This window comes from Ascaphus truei, chromosome 1 (assembly GCF_040206685.1).
Source record: "Ascaphus truei isolate aAscTru1 chromosome 1, aAscTru1.hap1, whole genome shotgun sequence".
Taxonomy (NCBI): Eukaryota; Metazoa; Chordata; class Amphibia; order Anura; family Ascaphidae; genus Ascaphus; species Ascaphus truei.
Window position 1 is genome coordinate 312678818 of NC_134483.1, and position 17547 is coordinate 312696364.

Below are 17547 nucleotides of genomic sequence, written 5' to 3' on the forward strand. Positions count from 1 at the left end.
GAAGCGGCACGGGGACTGGGGAGAGAAGGGGGGGGGGGAGACACCCCACTATCAGTGCGGGTATCGAGGGAAGCGGCATGGGAAGCCGGGGAGAGAAGGGAGGGAACACCCACACTACCATTACCCGCCCGTGGCGTGGGTATCGGGTGGGGGGGTAGTGGGGGAAGCAGGGAAACACCTTGGCTTGCAGGGAAGGCGCACAGGGGCCGCAGGATGGAGGATTGGAGAGTACTTACTCTCCAACATATCTCCGTCCAGAAAAATGGCCGCTCGTTGAGGGCGGGCTCATATAGAGCCTGGCCGCGCGCCCACAAAGCCTGGGAGCGCGCGCGCCAATCAACTGTCAGGTAGGGGGAGTTTTTTTTTTTTTTCAGGCAGCGCGAGCAGGGAAAATTTCAGCGCGAGCAGGGAAAATTTAAAAAAAAAACACGTGTGCTGCTTGGGCCAATATTTACTCGGCCAGAGGTTAAATCCACTCGCCCCGGGCATGTAAATGTATAGGATTGTCGAACACTGTATATATATAACAAAATAATTGACTCTGAGAAACTGAGGATAAAGGATGTATTGTTGTAATAAGTGACATAGTAATAATACATAAACATATTGGCTGTTTTGCAATGTTTCACCGGCTTCTCTCATGGCAAAGGTTAATATAATAAAGGATTGTGCTTCAGCTCCCCTGCTATTGAAAATTTTACAACAGTGATTCCCAACAGGGGGGTTGGGAAACCCTAGCGATTCCATCATTGTCTCAAAGGGGTCCCACCCACAAAATCTGTAATGACTGATCCCGGGGAGTATATTGGGTTCCTGAGCCGGTGTGAACACTGTGCACTTAGTAAGGCCCAAACTGCATCTTAGCTGTCAATTACAGCAAGAACTTCCAAAGTCACTCCCCACAATGCTTTGCAAATACAGCGGCAAAGCATTGTGGTGCATGACATTGGAAGGTCCCGCTGTAATTCACAGCTATACCACCCATGCTGTCTGCCCACACTGAGCTGCAGATTGGGGCCTTGTTAAGCATATGTTTCCCCAACGAGCTCAGTACACTATACCGCCTGCGATCAGTCAAACAGTTTTATTAGCAATAGTCTGATGAGTAGGCAATAAGATTTATGTAGATTGACAAAAATAAGAAGCGCAAACTAAACTAAGTCTTCAAAAAAACTTAATGCAGCCTACTGTAGGTGCACGCGCACCAGACGCGGAAGGACCGACTTCGGCAAGAACATCGCCGAGGGTGCTGAGCGAGACATCTGAGACAAGACGCGGTGGTTTCGGGATATTCCAGAGTGGCTGGAGTGTGCCTTTATGACACTCATTGTGTAAAACAGACTGGGAACATGCGAGTGCATTTTGTACGTTCCCTGCTCTGTTAATGCATATTAAACTTTATTATGCTATGTTCTCCATATCTGTTTTCATTTGAGGAGGACTACAGTGTAAAGTCACCACTAAGGACTGCATTTTTGGTTTAACAACTGACACGAACCAGTGGTGAGTGCTTTTTTTCACTTATGTAGCACTGCACTGGATTTCACTTTATTAACTTATTTGCGCCTTCATATTTTCATCAATAACATTTATGTATTAGGCTGAGGGGTTCGTAGAACATATATTTTGTAGCAGGGTTTACACAATGGCCTGTAAAAAAGGTTGGGAGCCACTGTTGTAGATAATCCTGTCTTTTAGTTACTTCCAATATTAAATGGTGCTACAGACATTAAATAAGATGGTGGCAGTTGTTACTATGGTACAAAGCTTATCTGATATTTTCTTTCTCACCATCATGTGTGTAGATGTGTTGCTATCTGTGGTTTCCTTCTTCCTATGAAAAGGTTGAATCTTTTTCACTACAGCTTCTTGTGATTCCTACAGTAACTCTCTGTAGGATGATCAGATATCAAGTTCTGGTGGCCCAAATATTTAACATAAAAAATCCAGGGTTGAACCTGCACTCACAATTAAATATATGTACATTTTACACATGTTTAACTGTGAGTGCAGGCAGGGTCGCCTGTGACGGTGAATTGGTAACCAGGCCATCAATAAAGGTATTATGCCCGGCTGGTTACCTCTGAACCATATGTGTGGGTTTAGAGTGTCAGTTCTTGGACCCATTGGTTGTACATGAAATGTATGTGATTGTGCAACGATAAAGAATTTGTGTATTTTACTATTCCAGGAGTGCTAACCAGTGGCGATTCACAGGCTATGATTTTCAAGGGATGTTTTGCGATAAAAGTGTTGTCACCAGTGATACATAAGTAAGGGAAGGACCCAGCAGACTGTAAAAGCTATAGACCTATCTCGTTGATTCGGATACTAAAATCTTCTCCAAATTATTGGCTAACCGTCTCAACGGGTTATGCCAAAGCTGGTCCACCCTGACCAGGTAGAGTTCATATGCGGTAGGCAGGCGGCAGACAATACCAGACGGATATTAGATTTAATCAATTTGGCACAGAGGAAAAATATTCCGTCCATGGTACTAAGTCTGGACGCCGAGAAAGCGTTTGATAGAATTGATTGGCCCTACCTCAGAGAGACCCTTGGGGAGTTTGGTCTAGGTGGGAGAATGTTGGGCGCAATTCTGGCTCTGTATAGGGGACTTTAACAGGGGACTTATCCCTGTTCAGTAATGTTCCTTTAATCTAGCAGTGTGGTAGTTAATTACTAAACACCACCTGCCTGATTAGATTGTTTACAAAAAGCCTGCCTTTGAGATAGGAAGTGACTGACTCCTTAGCTCTGACTGAGAGCTGACCTTTGGAGACACCACAATGTCTTGAGTTCTGCCAGCCACACAGCAGAGCTGATTGCAAGACACCCAATAAGACTTCTAAACCTGGATGCTGATATTTTTCTGTGCACGCACGGGTGCGGTTCCAGGAGAACAGAGAAGCTTACTCTACAGCTGATAAACAGATAAGACTTTCATTATTAAGAGACTGCTTATATCTGCTTATTTTCATGCTATGTGTTTGGGATGGGAGAAATGCTTAACTAATGGAGATGTGAACTAATTGCAAGGATTTCACTAGAAATACTCCCAAGTGAATAGAAGCTTTGTTCCCCCCCTGTGTTTGGATAATTTCCTGATGAAAAGGAAAAGGCACAATAAAGCCTATTATAATTTCACATTATAACGACTCCAATTGTGTACCTCTGTGAACGTCCGTCTACAGGGACCGACGGCGAAGGTTAGGCACCCGGGCTTCCCGTCTGAGGAATTCCAGATAAAGAGCGGCACCAGACAGGGATGCCCCCTGTCCCCTCTTCTTTTCGCATTGTGCATTGAGCCCTTGGTGGTGCATATCCGCCTCAGCCCAGACATAACAGGGATACAAATTCAGGAGCAATCACATAAGGTGGCCCTGTACACTGATGATGTTATCTTAACATTATCACAGCCCCTTACCTCTCAGCCGAATGTTTTTAGCCTGTTGGGGGATTTTAATAAGATCTCTGGTTTAAAAATCAATCAGACAAAGTCAGAAGCTCTAAACATAAACCTGCCGAAGGTCACAGAAAAACTAATTGACGTAAATTTCAATTTCAAATGGCAAGCCTCCTACATTAAATACCTAGGGGTTAAAATCACTAAAGACTATAGCGCCCTATACAAAGCAAATTATCCCAGACTAATAAGGACCCTGAAGGAGGATCTCAGAAGATGGTCAGGTTACGGAATTTCCTGGATCGGCAGGATCCAGAGCATAAAAATTAATCTTCTCCCCAGAATTTTGTACCTGTTCCAGACACTTCCGGTACAAGTTGCCAGGGAGGACATCCTCCGGCTGCAGTCCTCTATGGTGAAATTTGTCTGGGGTAACAAGAAGCCATGCATTAAAACTAGCACGCTAATTAGACCAACTATAAGAGGAGGGCTGGTGGTACCTTGCTTGTTGTCGTATTTCAGAGTGGCCCAATTATCTCATATTACCCAGTGGCACATGCACCCAAGCCTTAGACGGTGGGTTGAACTGGAAAAAGAGTGCTGTGCCCCTGTGGAGTTACAGGACTTAATCTGGCTACCAAAACAGGTATTTAAGACCACCTGTGAACCGCTCTCCTCACTGGGCAGCTCGTTGGCAGTTTGGGAGGGTAGAAAGGTATAGGTGTGCTCTCCCAACGCGGCACTCCTTAATGACCCCGTTTATGGGTAACCCTGATTTCGAAACCGGGCCTGCTGAGTAAGGATCTTGCAATCTGGAAACTGAAGGGCCTCACAAGGCTCTTACATCTGGAGGGTAGAAAATCAATAAAATCTTTTGTGCAAATTAAATCAGAAAAAGAGATGCCAAACTCTGAATTTTTTAGATAACTCCAGATACGAACGTTCTATACTAAAATTCCAAAACACCCAGGGCGAACAAATTTTGAGCAGCTCTGTTCAAGAGGGACAGACACCAAGGTGTTAGGAATGTGAGCACACAGCGCCACAGGCGGAGCTCACGGCTCTCTCCTTACACTGCTCAGACCCTGCCGCTACAACCACGCAAGCCCCCTTTAGCTGCATCACTTACCCCTCGGCATGGTGGGATGCTCCACGAGGTACTTCCTCCACGCTGAACGCCGCAGCCGTTGGCGCGGAATTGCCACTCCGCGCGCACTCCACGTTGCTTCCTCTCATGCGCATGTTGGACTTACAACGCACACACAACAGCCCCTGAACTTATGCCCGCTCAGGCTCCACCCCCAAACACCAGACAGTTACAATCTGGCTCTTGCTGAATGTCACTTGGGCTCTAAGAACAGCAGCCAATGCGCTGAAGCTCCCTGAAATCCTCCAGGCACACCCCCTCTCTTGGTTGGCTGTTCCAGCTTTATATACCCTCTCTGTCCTGTGCTTCCTCGCTCGTCATAGTTTTGTATGGGTGTTTCACAGTGCTTGTTCTTTGATTCTCTTGGTTTTGACGCGGCTTGGCAGACTTCCCCCTTTGGCTCTCGACTTCGGATTGTTCCTGTTTACGTACCTTCTGGCTCCCTTTGACCAAGGCTCTCACCTCGATCCTTCCATACTTCTCCTACCCCTGATCTCGGCAATGGCAACGACCATTCTTCTGGGAAAACCGGTACTGGCAAGTATTCACGCAATACTCCCCATCTGGCCTGGCACCATCTAATACCACCACCCGGACACGTCCCTTGCTCTGTCGGTGTGTGTATTCATACCTGCCACCTCAGTTCTAGGGACAGGTCTGGTCTGCGGGCTACTCCGGCGTAACATTATGACGAGCCCACAAGACGCAGACAAGGCCGAACTGAGGCAAGCAATCTCTACGCTGATACAGCAAAACCAGGCCATGGACGATCAGATTGTGGCCCTAACACGCCAAATGGCCAAACCTTCGGTTCAGGTACCGGAAGCACCTGTACCTCTTTCTCCTCCACATGCTGTGTAACCAGTCAGACCCAGCACTCTGGACGTGAAGATACCGCCTCCCAAGCCATACGCCGGCAACCCGTAAAAATGCAGAGGTATCCTTAACCAGTGCGAGGTTCAATTTGAAATGGCAACCCTTCAGTACAACACCGTCCGGAAGAAGGTAGCCTACGTGTACAACCTACTGTCGGGCAGCGTGCTAGCATGGGCCTCGCCAGTCTGGGAGTTGCGCCCGGACCTGACACAAGACTACCTAGCCTTCAAGGGTGAGTTCCGACAAGCCTTTGATTCCCCTGCGCGCCGGGAGATTCTGTTTCCCTCCTCCAGATAACTCAGGGGCGAAGATCGGTGACACAGTATGCGGTGGAATTTCGCACGCTCGCCGCCGAGACGAACTGGGGACAAGAGCCGCTCGTCTCCATCTTCTGGCAAGGTCTCTCGGAGTCCATCAAGGACGAGCTTGCTCGTCAACCCAGGCCAGACCAATTGGAGGCGCTCATCGACTTGGCCGTACGCGTTGATCAACGCATCCAGGTACTGTACAACGCTCGGAGCGTCAGCATGCCCGGCCACTAACCTTCCAAGCACCCTTCCCCAACTCTCCTCTGGTTCCTAGACTGTCCCCGTTGCAGCAGCTGGCACTGGAGCCTCCCGAGCCAATGCAATTAGGGGTACAACAGATCCGGATTCCTTTACGACAACACCGCTACGCCGGTGGACTGTGTTTCTCCAGAGATCTGTGGATCTCCAGAACATCTGGTCTGTGCATGCCCTTTGCATCCGGGAAATGGGAACACTCAGTGAGTATGGAGTGGCTCTCACTGGGCGTTATCTCTTCTCGTCCCCTCTCCAAGGAGGCACTGCCTAAGAAACTTACGATTCCTATTTCTCTCGCAGGCGCTGAGGTCCGCACCTCTACTGCTGCCTTTATCGACTCCGGTGCTGGAGGGAACTTTGTAGACCTCGATTTCGCCAAACAGAACCGGATACCTTTGGTGAAAAAGGCCCAATCTATTGCCTTGGTTGGGATTGACGGACGTTCGCTGTCTCCAGCCTTTATCTCGCTACAGACCGTTCCTCTCCTCCTATCTACCTACTCCCACAGCGAGACCCTGGTCCTTTACCCAATCCAGGCCCCAGGTACACCAGTAACCCTCGGTCTACCTTGGTTGCAGAAGAACAACCCTCCAATTGACTGGGTCTCACCTACCCCAATTACCTGGAAACCGAGGTCAGGGAAGTCTCACAAACTCTTGGCTAACACAATAACTCAGGATTCCATTCTTCCCCCCGTGTACCACCCTTTCCGCTAGGTATTTAACAAGTTCCGCTCAGAACAATTGCCTCCTCATCGGTCCTACGATTGCCCCATCGATTTGGTCCCAGGATACACCTTGCCCAAGTCCAAGACTTACCCATTGTCGATACCTGAGTCTCAAGCCATGGAAGACTACATAAAGGAGAATCTTGAGAAAGGATTCATACGGCCCTCCAGTACCCCGGCAGGAGCGGGGTTCTTCTTCATGAAGAAAAAGGATGGCACTCTTAGGCCATCTATTGATTATCGGGGCTTGAACAGTATCACCATCAAGAACCGCTATCCTCTCCCCTTGATCACGGAACTCTTCGATAAACTGCGAGGGGCTAAGATCTTTTCCAAATTGGATCTTTGTGGGGCTTACAACTTGGTCCGCATCAGGCAGGGCGACGAGTGGAAGACGGCCTTCAACACCCGCAGTGGGCATTATGAGTACCTCGTCATGCCTTTTGGTTTATGTAATGGCCCGGCTGTCTTTCAGGACTTTATTAAGGACGTATTTCGTGAGGTGCTCAACATCTTTGTTATTGTCTACTGTGGCAGGATGGCCGTGGTAAGTGAGGAGACAACACGACTTTTCTGGTGAAATAGTGCTGGTGGATTTATTTGTCCAAAAAGGTTAACTAAAACAATGGGTACTCTGTCCTTTTAAAAACGTAAACAAAAACCTAACCCCGGTCGGGGCACTGACTAAACAAAAAGTGCAGGCTATCTACAGTACCTGGCTGGCTAGCTAACCTAGTCCAGCCCAACAATGTTCAACAATAGCAGTTGGCTCCTTACCTGGGAGCTTTATTCCCCCTCGGGACAGGATCAATCTGAGCAGCCTGTGTCTGTCTGTCAACACTCCTCTGTCTTCTCTCTGTACCTGAGAGAGACTGCTGCCCCAGAGGCATTTCCTCTTCCTGTTTTAAAGCAGGTGAACTAGCTTAATTTGAATCACCTGTGGACTGCTTAATAAGCTGGGTTAACCCCTCGTCTACTGGAAAGCATGCATACTGCCATCTCCTGCTAACATATACAGAGTCAATGACCCTGTCACACTACTTAGATGACATTTTGATCTTCTCCAAAAATCTCCAGGATCACATTCGTCACACTTCGTATGTCCTCTCACGTCTACTCAAACATCAGCTGTACGCCAAACTAGAGAAGTGTACCTTCCATCAACACTCTACCCAATTGCTGGGCTACATTATTTCGGATGAAGGCTTTTTGATGGATCCAGGTAAACTCCAGGCAGTTACGGAATGGCCCAGACCAGAAACTCTCAAGGCTATCCAGCGCTTTTTAGGATTTGCGAACTACTATCGGAAGTTCATTCGTAATTTCTCTACCCTAGTGGCCCCCATCACAGCGTTGACTAGAAAAGGGGCTGACCATTCTGCCTGGTCCGCCGAAACTATCTCCGCCTTCCAGGCCCTTAAAGAGGCATTCGTCACGGCACCGATCCTGCGCCACCCCAACACGGATCTTCCCTTTGTAATAGAAGTTGACGCATCAGACTGTGGTGCAGGGGCTGTACTATCACAGAGGTTCTCGCCCCAGGATAAACTTCACCCTCGTGCGTATTTCTCCAAGAAATTCTCCTCCGCCGAGAGGAATTACGACGTCGGCAACAGAGAGTTATTGGCCGTTAAGATGGCACTACAAGGGTGGAGACATCTGTTGGAAGGGTCAAAGGAGCCCTTTTCTATCCTAACAGACCACAAAAATTTACTGTACTGTATATTGAAGGAGCACGTCGCCTCGGCCCTCGACAAGCTCGCTGGGCACTCTTCTTCTCTCGCTTCAACTATCACCTATAGAACAGTGAAGAAAAAAACGAAGCACCAAGTCCAGCTGTAGAATAGCAATGACACCAACAGGGATACGTACCAAAAATAAGCAGTTTAATAGGATCCAGACAAAATAACAAACACACCTACGCGTTTCGGACCTTAACAGTCCTTTATCAAGGTGAATATTCAGTAAAATATTTTTGTGCCGCACAACGTTTCGACCAATAGGTCTTTCTCAAATGACTAGCCTAGTTACTTGAGAAAGACCTATTGGTCGAAACGTTGTGTGGCACAATAAATTTACTTTATTTAGAAATCCGTGGAGCGCTGGATCTCTTTTTTCCTGAGTGTACTTTGGATTTTGCCTGGCAGGTACTTCCTTGAACCAGCAGCACCGGTAAACTGTATGTTTTATCTTATTTGTGGAGTGCAGTCTTAACCCTCTTTACATTTCCAGTATGTCTAAAGACATTGCGGAATACACTCACACTTGTACTGTATGCGCCCAGAACAAGACACTTCCACAGAAACCTCAGGGACTTCTCCCATTGCCAGTGCCTGCTCGTCCATGGTCGCATATCTCCATGGATTTCATAGTCGATCTCCCTAGGTCTAGGGGCTTCAACACCATTTTAGTTGTCGTAGACAGGTTTTCGAAGATGACCCACTTCATCCCCCTCAAGGGACTGCCCTCCTCTCCCGCCCTAGCAGACATTTTCTCCGAGCATATCTTTAGGATCCATGGCATTCCGTCTTCCATTGTCTCTGACAGAGGATCCCAGTTTGTCTCCAAGTTCTGGAGGACCTTCACTAAAAGACTGGGAATTGTCTCTTCCTTCTCCTCTGCATACCACCCCCAGTCCAATGGACAGACAGAGAGAACTAATCAGTCACTGGAAAAATACCTCAGATGTTTCATCTCCGATTCCCAGGACGATTGGTCCCAACTCCTCCCGTGGGCAGAGTACGCGGTCAATTCGGCCCGAAGCGAATCCACCCGAGAATCTCCATTCTTTGTCAATTATGGGTTTCAACCTTCCTGCTTACCTATTTCCAATGTTGCTTCTGGGGTACCGGCGATAGACGAATGGATTTCCACTCTCCAAGACATTTGGTCCAAGGTACAATCGTCTCTCCACAAGGCCGCCGATACTGCTAGACTTCAGGCCAATCGCCACCGTCGGCCGGCACCCAACTACAAGCCAGGGGATTTAGTATGGCTCTCGTCAAGGAACATCCGCTTGAGAGTTCCTTCCCCTAAATTGGCTCCTAGGTTTTTGGGTCCCTTTCCCGTCGTGGAGCAGATTAACCCAGTGGTGTTTCGCCTTAAACTACCACCCTCCATGAGGATTCCAGACGTTTTTCATGCCTCGCTATTAAAACCCCACATTGCCAATCGTTTCTTTTCTAAACAGACCAGCAAGCCAGATCCAGTCACGGTACTCAATAACGAAGAATACGAGGTACAAGCCTTACTGGACTCCTGCATCTCCAGGGTGCAGGTTCAGTTTTTGGTACACTGGAGGGGTTTCGGTCCCAATGAGAGGTCTTGGGTTCCGCTCAAAGACATCCATGCGCCCATCTCCTGAAGACTTTTAGGAGGAAATTTCCGGAGGAGCCGTTCTTGGATCGTCCTGAGGCCGATCCTGAAAAGGGGGGTACTGTTAGGAATGTGAGCACACAGCGCCACAGGCGGAGCTCACGGCTCTTTCCTTACACTGCCCAGACCTTGCCGCTACAACCACGCAAGCCCTCTTCAGCTGCATCACTTACCCCTCGGCATGGTAGGACGCTCCACGAGGTACTTCCTCCACGCCCTATGCCGCAGCCGCCGGCGTGGAATTGCCGCTCTGCGCGCACCCCACGTTGCTTCCTCTAATGCGCACGTTGGACTTACAGCGCACACACAACAGCCCCTGAACTTATCCCCGCTCAGGCTCCGCCCCCAAACACCGCAAGGTTACAATCTGGCTCTTGCTGAATGTCACCTGGGCTCTAAGAACAGCAGCCAATGCGCTGAAGCTCCCTGGGCTCCTCCAGGCACGCACCCTCTCCTGGTTGTCTGTTCCAGCTTTATATACCCTCTCTGTCCTTTGCTTCCTCGCTCGTCATAGTTTTTGTATGGGTGTTTCACAGTGCTTGTTCTTTGATTCTCTCGGTTTTGACGCGGCTTGGCAGACTTCCCCCTTTGGCTCTCGACTTCGGATTGTTCCTGTTTACATACCTTCGGGCTCCCTTCGACCACGGCTCTCACCTCGATCCTTCCATACTTCTCCTACCCCTGATCTCGGCAACGGCAACAACCATTCTTCTGGGAAAACCGGTACCGGCAAGTATTCACGCAATACTCCCCATCTGGCCTGGCACCATCTAATACCACTACCCGGACACGTCCTTTGCTCTGTCGGTGTGTGTATTCATACCTGCCACCTCAGTTCTAGGGACAGGTATGGTCTGCGGGTTACTCCGGCGTAACACAAGGGACTTACTTCTAGGATTTATAGAGAGGTGGTTTGTCCTGCGAAGGACGGCGACAATAAACTTAGTTACAGGAACAGGTGGGAGGCGGACTTAGGGGAGACACTAGAGGACGAAGACTGGGACACCATAGTACTGGTGGCGGCAAAAAGCTGTATATGCACCACGTTAAAGGAGAATGCATATAAAGTCCTGATGAGGTGGTACCTCACCCCGACGAGATTGGCAAAGTTTGTCAAGGACTACCCCCGTTGTGCCCGAAACAATGTGGGGAACAGGCAGACTTGTTGCACATGCTGTGGAGTTGCGCCAAAGTGGCCCCGATCTGGGAGGACATTAGGAATTGGCTACAGAGAATTCTCGGCCTCATGGTCCCTTTGGATCCCTGGTTGTTCCTGTTGGCCAGATGCACCCAGGGGCTGAATAGATCGGAGCACAAATTAATTGCACATTTTGCAACAGCCCTGAGGTGCAAAATCGCAGCATTGTGGAAGCAACCCGAGTTACCCATGATCCCAAAAATTAGGAATAGAATTTGGTACGTTTGCCGGATGGAGCAGTTGACGATCTGGTCAACGACACTGGCGCAAACTTTCTAAAGGTCTGGTCGCCGTGGTTGGCCCAGTCTGATATCCGAGGGGTGGATGCACCAATATATTGCTCTGATAGCTTGAAATGCATTCTCCTCTGATGTGCCGGTACAGACTATAGGCAGTCGAGGGACAGGTAGGGTCAACCGGGTCTAGCAACTATCTGACTGGGGGTCAAGGGCCACACGCAGGGGGCTCTGCCAAGATGGTGTTGGCCATATAGAGGATAAGGAGTTTGGTGCTCCCCGTGCTGCATCTCCCCCCCCCCCTCTCCCCCTCCCCCCCTCCCACTGTCGTTGTCTGTGGTCTTGTCAGTCGGTTGGTCTCCCCTGTGAGTCTGATTGGTCCATTCTGGTGAAAGATGAGGTGTTGTGGATACCGAATTGTAAGACAACGTTGTTAGATTCTTCTATGCCTGTACCATGCACCCAATAAAAACTTTTGTTGAAAGAAAAAAAAAAAAAGTGTTGTCACATTGTGTCTAGGTAGACGGGGCCCAGAGTTGCTGGCCACCCCAAAAATGTATCTGGGAATCAAGTCAGATTCCTGCGGACATATAGGCACAGACCTCCGGTCAAAATCACAGACCTCCGGTCAAAATCCTCCCTTGAAAACAGTTACGCGACTCACCGCCAAGTTCCCTGCTTCAGCACAGACCAGAAAGGTAAAGGGGGCATAGGGATGTGAGGTGTCCCTGACACAGTCAAGAGGTCCCTAGGTTAAGGGGGATACTCATTTAATGCCCAGGTCACCCAGAAGCTGTTTAGGGCATGACTCACCACTAAGTTCCCTGCTTCAGCACAACCCAGAAGGGTAAATGGGGCATAGGGATGTGAGGTGTCCCTGAAACAGTCAAGGATCCCTAGATTAATGGGGATACCCGGTAAATGCTCAGGTCACCCAGAACTGGTATAGTGGTTCTGGAGGTACACCAATCAGCTACAAGATTGTGAGGGGACTTTTAAAAGTCCTGTCCTAAGTATTGTATAGAGTGTGGGGAATATGGCTAGTAAGAAATAACATGCAGCTTCTTATTCTATTTCCCATAATCCAATGATTTAGGATATTTTTAAAGTGTATATTTTAGGGAACAGTGTGTTTTACAACATATGCTTGTGCACAGTATATTGAGCTGGGACTCTTAGACAGTGCCACGGTGTCTACTCATACAGTGGGGATCAAAAGTCAGAGAGGAAGTCCGAGGTATCAAAACCATTTGGACAGGAGGGAAGAAGTCAAGTACCCACGTCCTCAGGTCAATGGACGCTCTTTGAATTTCCATTTGGCCCACCAGACTGGCACGGGCCTGTTGCCGTGGGTGGCATTGAGGGAATAAAGGACCAGAAGTGCCAAATTGCACATGCCCCTTGGTTCATTCAGATTTCCAGCTAACCCTGTGCTTCATACCAGCTTCTCTCTGATTAGCTATAGAGATTTTTCTCACACTCCTGATTAGGGGGGGGGGGGGGCAGTAATCTGTAATGAAAGTGAGAGGTATTATAACCACTTGCAGCCATGAGATAGTTAGTTCTCCAAAGTGCTCTCCAGTTTTGCAGTTGTAATTCTCCAGCAAGAAAAGGGCTGCTTCAGCGAAAAGCTACCCGGAATATTTTCTGTCCTGTTTTGCAACTATTATCAGGGATAGGATTCCGTGCAGCTAGGAGAGTCTAGGTTGTTACCCCAATTCCCAAGTAAGTGTGTCTTTTTGCTGTATTTTGTGTAACATTGTGTGTTTGCCGATTCCTGTGAATAAATGTACAATTTATTTCATTAACTCGTTTGGCTCCATGCATGATCCTGATAAAAAAAGGTGTAAATTGCCTGGTCTCTCGTGACACCGCCGACAAGGGAGGAGAGCCGGGTTCGCTGTCCTGGGCCTGGCGGCTGCGGTGGTCCAGATGTCGGGCACAACATCTGCATCCAGGTGCCGGGCAGGGATGCCACAATCCGGGTTTCACCCAGAGACTACGGGTTTTGGCCACGTATCTCTGGGCTACGGGTTTACCCAGTAAACATCTGGGTGGTGGTGGGCGTGGTGGCGTTTCCCAGCATCCTCCCGGCATCTCCCCCTGCAAGTACTGTCAATAAGGTTGCGCGGCATCAAAAGGCGCCACGTTGCCATGCCAAGGTAACGCTACATGAAGTAACCGCATCACGTGACACCCATTGCCATGACAATGAGACGCTAACGTCATGCGGTGATGCATTGCCATGGCAATGTGACATCACGTGACATCTAGGCACCATAAGGCGTCCCGTTGTCATGGCAACTTGACGCCGCATGACATCACAGTGTCCCGTTGCCATGGCAACATGGCGCCATTTGACACCACGCAGCCATATTGATTGAAGTTGCTTGGGGAGATGTCCGGAGGATGCCAGAGTATGCCTGGAGACACCGCTGGAGGTAAGCGCTACATTTCAAAAATATATATCTCTGGGTTGGCCCTCAGTAGAAGGTGGCAACTATAGTGCCGGGGCCCAGCTCTCTCTCCTGCAGTGGACCGCGCTCTCCTTTCCTACAGTGGGCCCAGCCTCCAGTGTAAGCCCCGCTCCTGCCGTTGGGCTTAACTTCCAGATAGGAGCGGCACCGGGGGCCTCCCCCTTACCTAAGGGTAGTGTGTGTGTTATGGGGGGGGGGAGGGATATTGTTTGAGGGGGTGTGAGAGGGAGCAGAAGGTGGGGTCATGAGAGGGAGAGAGATGTGAGGGCGTGAGAGGTATGGGGAGAAAGGTGGGGGCGAGAGGTGTGGGAGAGAGATGGGGATGTGAGAAATGGGGTGTCTCGCTAGGTCGTCAAGGGGTGGGGGGGCCCAGAGGGTGGAGGGGCCCACTACAAACTATAGTTCTAGGTCCCCAGGAAAGCTGTCAGCGGCCCTGAGTGGAGGTCAAACCCTGGATTGTGTATATACTGTTGTACCAGAGCGATGTTGGTACTGGACCTTTGCACCTATGACTTAAGAAATATGTGTAGGCGAGTGCAAGTTCTATAATAAATGTTTTTAACCAAATATTTAACATATCATTGGGTGGGGGGAGGATTTCACCCTTCGTTGCACATAATGGGCCTGCAAGGCAATACGAAACAACAAAATGTCTTTCACTAATTGCCAATTCAAAATAGTGGTGTTATAAATGACACACGCTTTCCCTTCATTAGCACATAATTACAATGTAGCACTGAGAATGATGGAGTTTTCTTTCATGTCTGCTGTGCTCAAAAGGATGCTGGGGCGACTGATACTCGCTCCCAACAAGTAGACCCCAGATACACAATGCGTCTATTCATCATTCACTACTGCACACAACCTATTGTTCTCAGGTCCCACGTGTGGCCGGTTCCGACCCATCAGTGGAAAAGTAGGGGCGGCAGCCGGGTCACGTGACACTGATACTACTGCTGCCGCCGCCTCCTCCTCCTCCCCCTTTTGCCTGGCTTGTCTCCCAATGAGGTGAGGCGGTGACGTAGACAACGGGCTGGGTTTGCTATTTAAGGCAGGGGCCGTGGCATTCTAACCCATTGTTCCTCGTGTGCGAACAGCAGATTTGGAACGATCGAATCCATACTTTCTACCCGCATTGCCAGGTAAGGGGAGCGCAGCATCGCACATCTTCCACGCGTGTTTATTCTTATTTTTTTCAGTGGCGGGATGCTGGCTTTGTGACATTTTCTGATTCTTTCATTTGGGGCTTCCCGAGAGGTCTCGTCGTTTTGAGACCTCTTGTCATTTTGCTCACAGCCTTTTAAAGTGCTGCATTATCCGTTGGTTACACCGAATAATAACCATTAGACGGCTTCATAAATTAAAGGTCCGGTTTACCCCATATTCTTAATATGATCTGCGTATCAAGTGGGCGGGGTTCTCGGGAGTGTAGGCTGTAGGTAAGGGGAGAGCTATCTTTTTATTTCTAATGCTAATCTCACTAGCAATGTCCTGACCATTATCAACGTCTCTTGGGTGACTTCTGGGTGTGGCTTTAATTGATGCATGTGCAGACTGGATTGTGTCTGATGTATATGTAGATTGGGTATTGGATCACGAGCAGACGACATAGCCAAAGTCCGGTAACGGGGACTTGCGTGGGTGGTTAGTCCATATAACGCTTCTCAGATCAGATAGTCACCGGGTGTGTCACATTCATTGTCCGGTAACCTTGTCCCTCGCATTGTCCCAGCTCCAGTTTAGCTTCCACATCCAAAATGGGAGACAAGCCAGTTCTGTCCGAAATTGACCAGTTCGACAAAGCCAAGCTGAAGAAAACTGAAACGCAGGAGAAGAACACGCTGCCCACAAAGGAAAGTGAGTCCCTTCCAGCCTCTGTAACGGGTTTCTCTCTGCACTCGGACACACCCTGCATTCATTTCCTGCACATCTCCTCCAGTGGCGGTGGCTGCTGTTTCACTTCTGGGTAACTTGCATCTGCAGCTTATCTGTGCAAGGCCGACATCCCCAGGAACAAATAAGTTTAGTAATGTGCAGAAGTTATGCATGTTACGAATACATGACCTTTACTGCAAAAATGCATGCAGTCGGTAGTGCAAGAACCATATAGGGGTGTGTGCGTTTTTTTTGTGTGGGGGTGTTGTACAAGCAAAATCGTTAGTGTACATTGTATAAACCCTAGTCACAGCCCCCGTGGGTGCCGTCTAAATGGTCAATCTCATTGTGTTAGATATATATATACCTCTATCCTTTATCCTTTATCTTGAAATGACTAAATCTGAAATCTTATCACATGATATAATTAACTCTTCTGCTGCCTTTGATATCACTTATAATTAAGGTTAAAGTGGGTAGAAGATTTTAATTTGACAATGCAATTTTGATGCGGAATTGCTAACATTTTTTTTTTTTTCCCATTCTGCAGCGATTGAGCAAGAAAAAAAGAAATGAGTGCTTTACTTGGAGCCTTCCCACCTGACAATGGCTTGGAGGGGAGAATTGTCTGATCTTATTGGAGATCAATATGCACTGTGAAAGAAAAGGGAGGGCAACCAATAACCTGTTGGACCCTGGGATGCCAAAAACTAAAGGGAATATTTTGTGTTGACTTGTCTTCCCTCTTGTTCAATATTTGTTGAATGGAATAAAGACACTTTGTGCAATAAGCTGTTTGACTTCTGTATATTTATTTTAAATAAAGGTTGATAAGTTAAGATCACTAAGTGGCCTTTAATATAAGGGTTAGTGTAGATATTACCACACTTCTGTAATTTTGTAAATAAAGCAACCAGTTGTAGAATTGAACACTTTCAGCATACTTGGTTTCAGGCCAGTCCCTGGGTTGTGTAGCCTTTAGGGAAGCACTATTTAGTCTTTATTTGTATTTCTCTCCCCCGCCTAGGTTTTAAGCAGTGAGTCTCCAGAGCTGATCCACATTGATTTCTGCTCTGGGGACCCCTTGCTTCCTGAGATACTTGCCTGTGTAGGCAGGGCTGGCTTGATGGCAAGGATCAGTGCCTCTCTGTAATAGAGAGGGGTACATGCACTCAATAATATGGTGCTGGAGGAGGGGTACTTATCTGCCAGTGCACTGGGACAAATACGGACATCCCCTACAGAGGCACGTACCTCAGAAAGCAGGAGGTTCTCGGCTGAAATCAATGCGGTTCAGCTGTGGAGACCCCCTGCTTCCAAGTCTTGCACGGAGTAGCTGCTCCTGAGACATACTGTCCCTAGGCAGTGCTTTACCTGAGGTAAATCTATGGAAGGTGAGTAGATGACTGCTTGGTATAGACCCCTCCCATAATTAAGTGAATGTGTTTAGCGTATTTAAGCGAGTCTATCTTGACTGTAACATCTTAGTGTCTGGAGTTAGAATTGGAGGTGAAGACTACAAGAAGATCTAGACTGCATTACAACATCTATGCAACTGAGAACCTGACTTTTCTAAATGCTCTGATAATTTGTACTCTTCCTATCCTCCTGCAACTCACTATGCCCTCCCTATTGCGTTTTTTTTTGTTTGCCGTTTCCTCACTCCT

The 17547-nt window shown here is 48.4% G+C and overlaps 1 protein-coding gene across 1 annotated transcript; it reads left to right on the plus strand.

Moving 5' to 3' along the window:
* The first annotated feature begins 14989 nt into the window (after window positions 1-14989).
* On the plus strand, window positions 14990-16671 carry LOC142497510 (thymosin beta-b-like). Its single transcript, XM_075605375.1, has 3 exons — window positions 14990-15147; window positions 15738-15862; window positions 16431-16671. Exons 2-3 carry the CDS (start codon window positions 15763-15765, stop codon window positions 16454-16456), a joined length of 126 nt encoding a protein of 41 aa, XP_075461490.1. The 5' UTR covers window positions 14990-15147; window positions 15738-15762; the 3' UTR covers window positions 16457-16671.
* The last annotated feature ends 876 nt before the right edge of the window (window positions 16672-17547 follow it).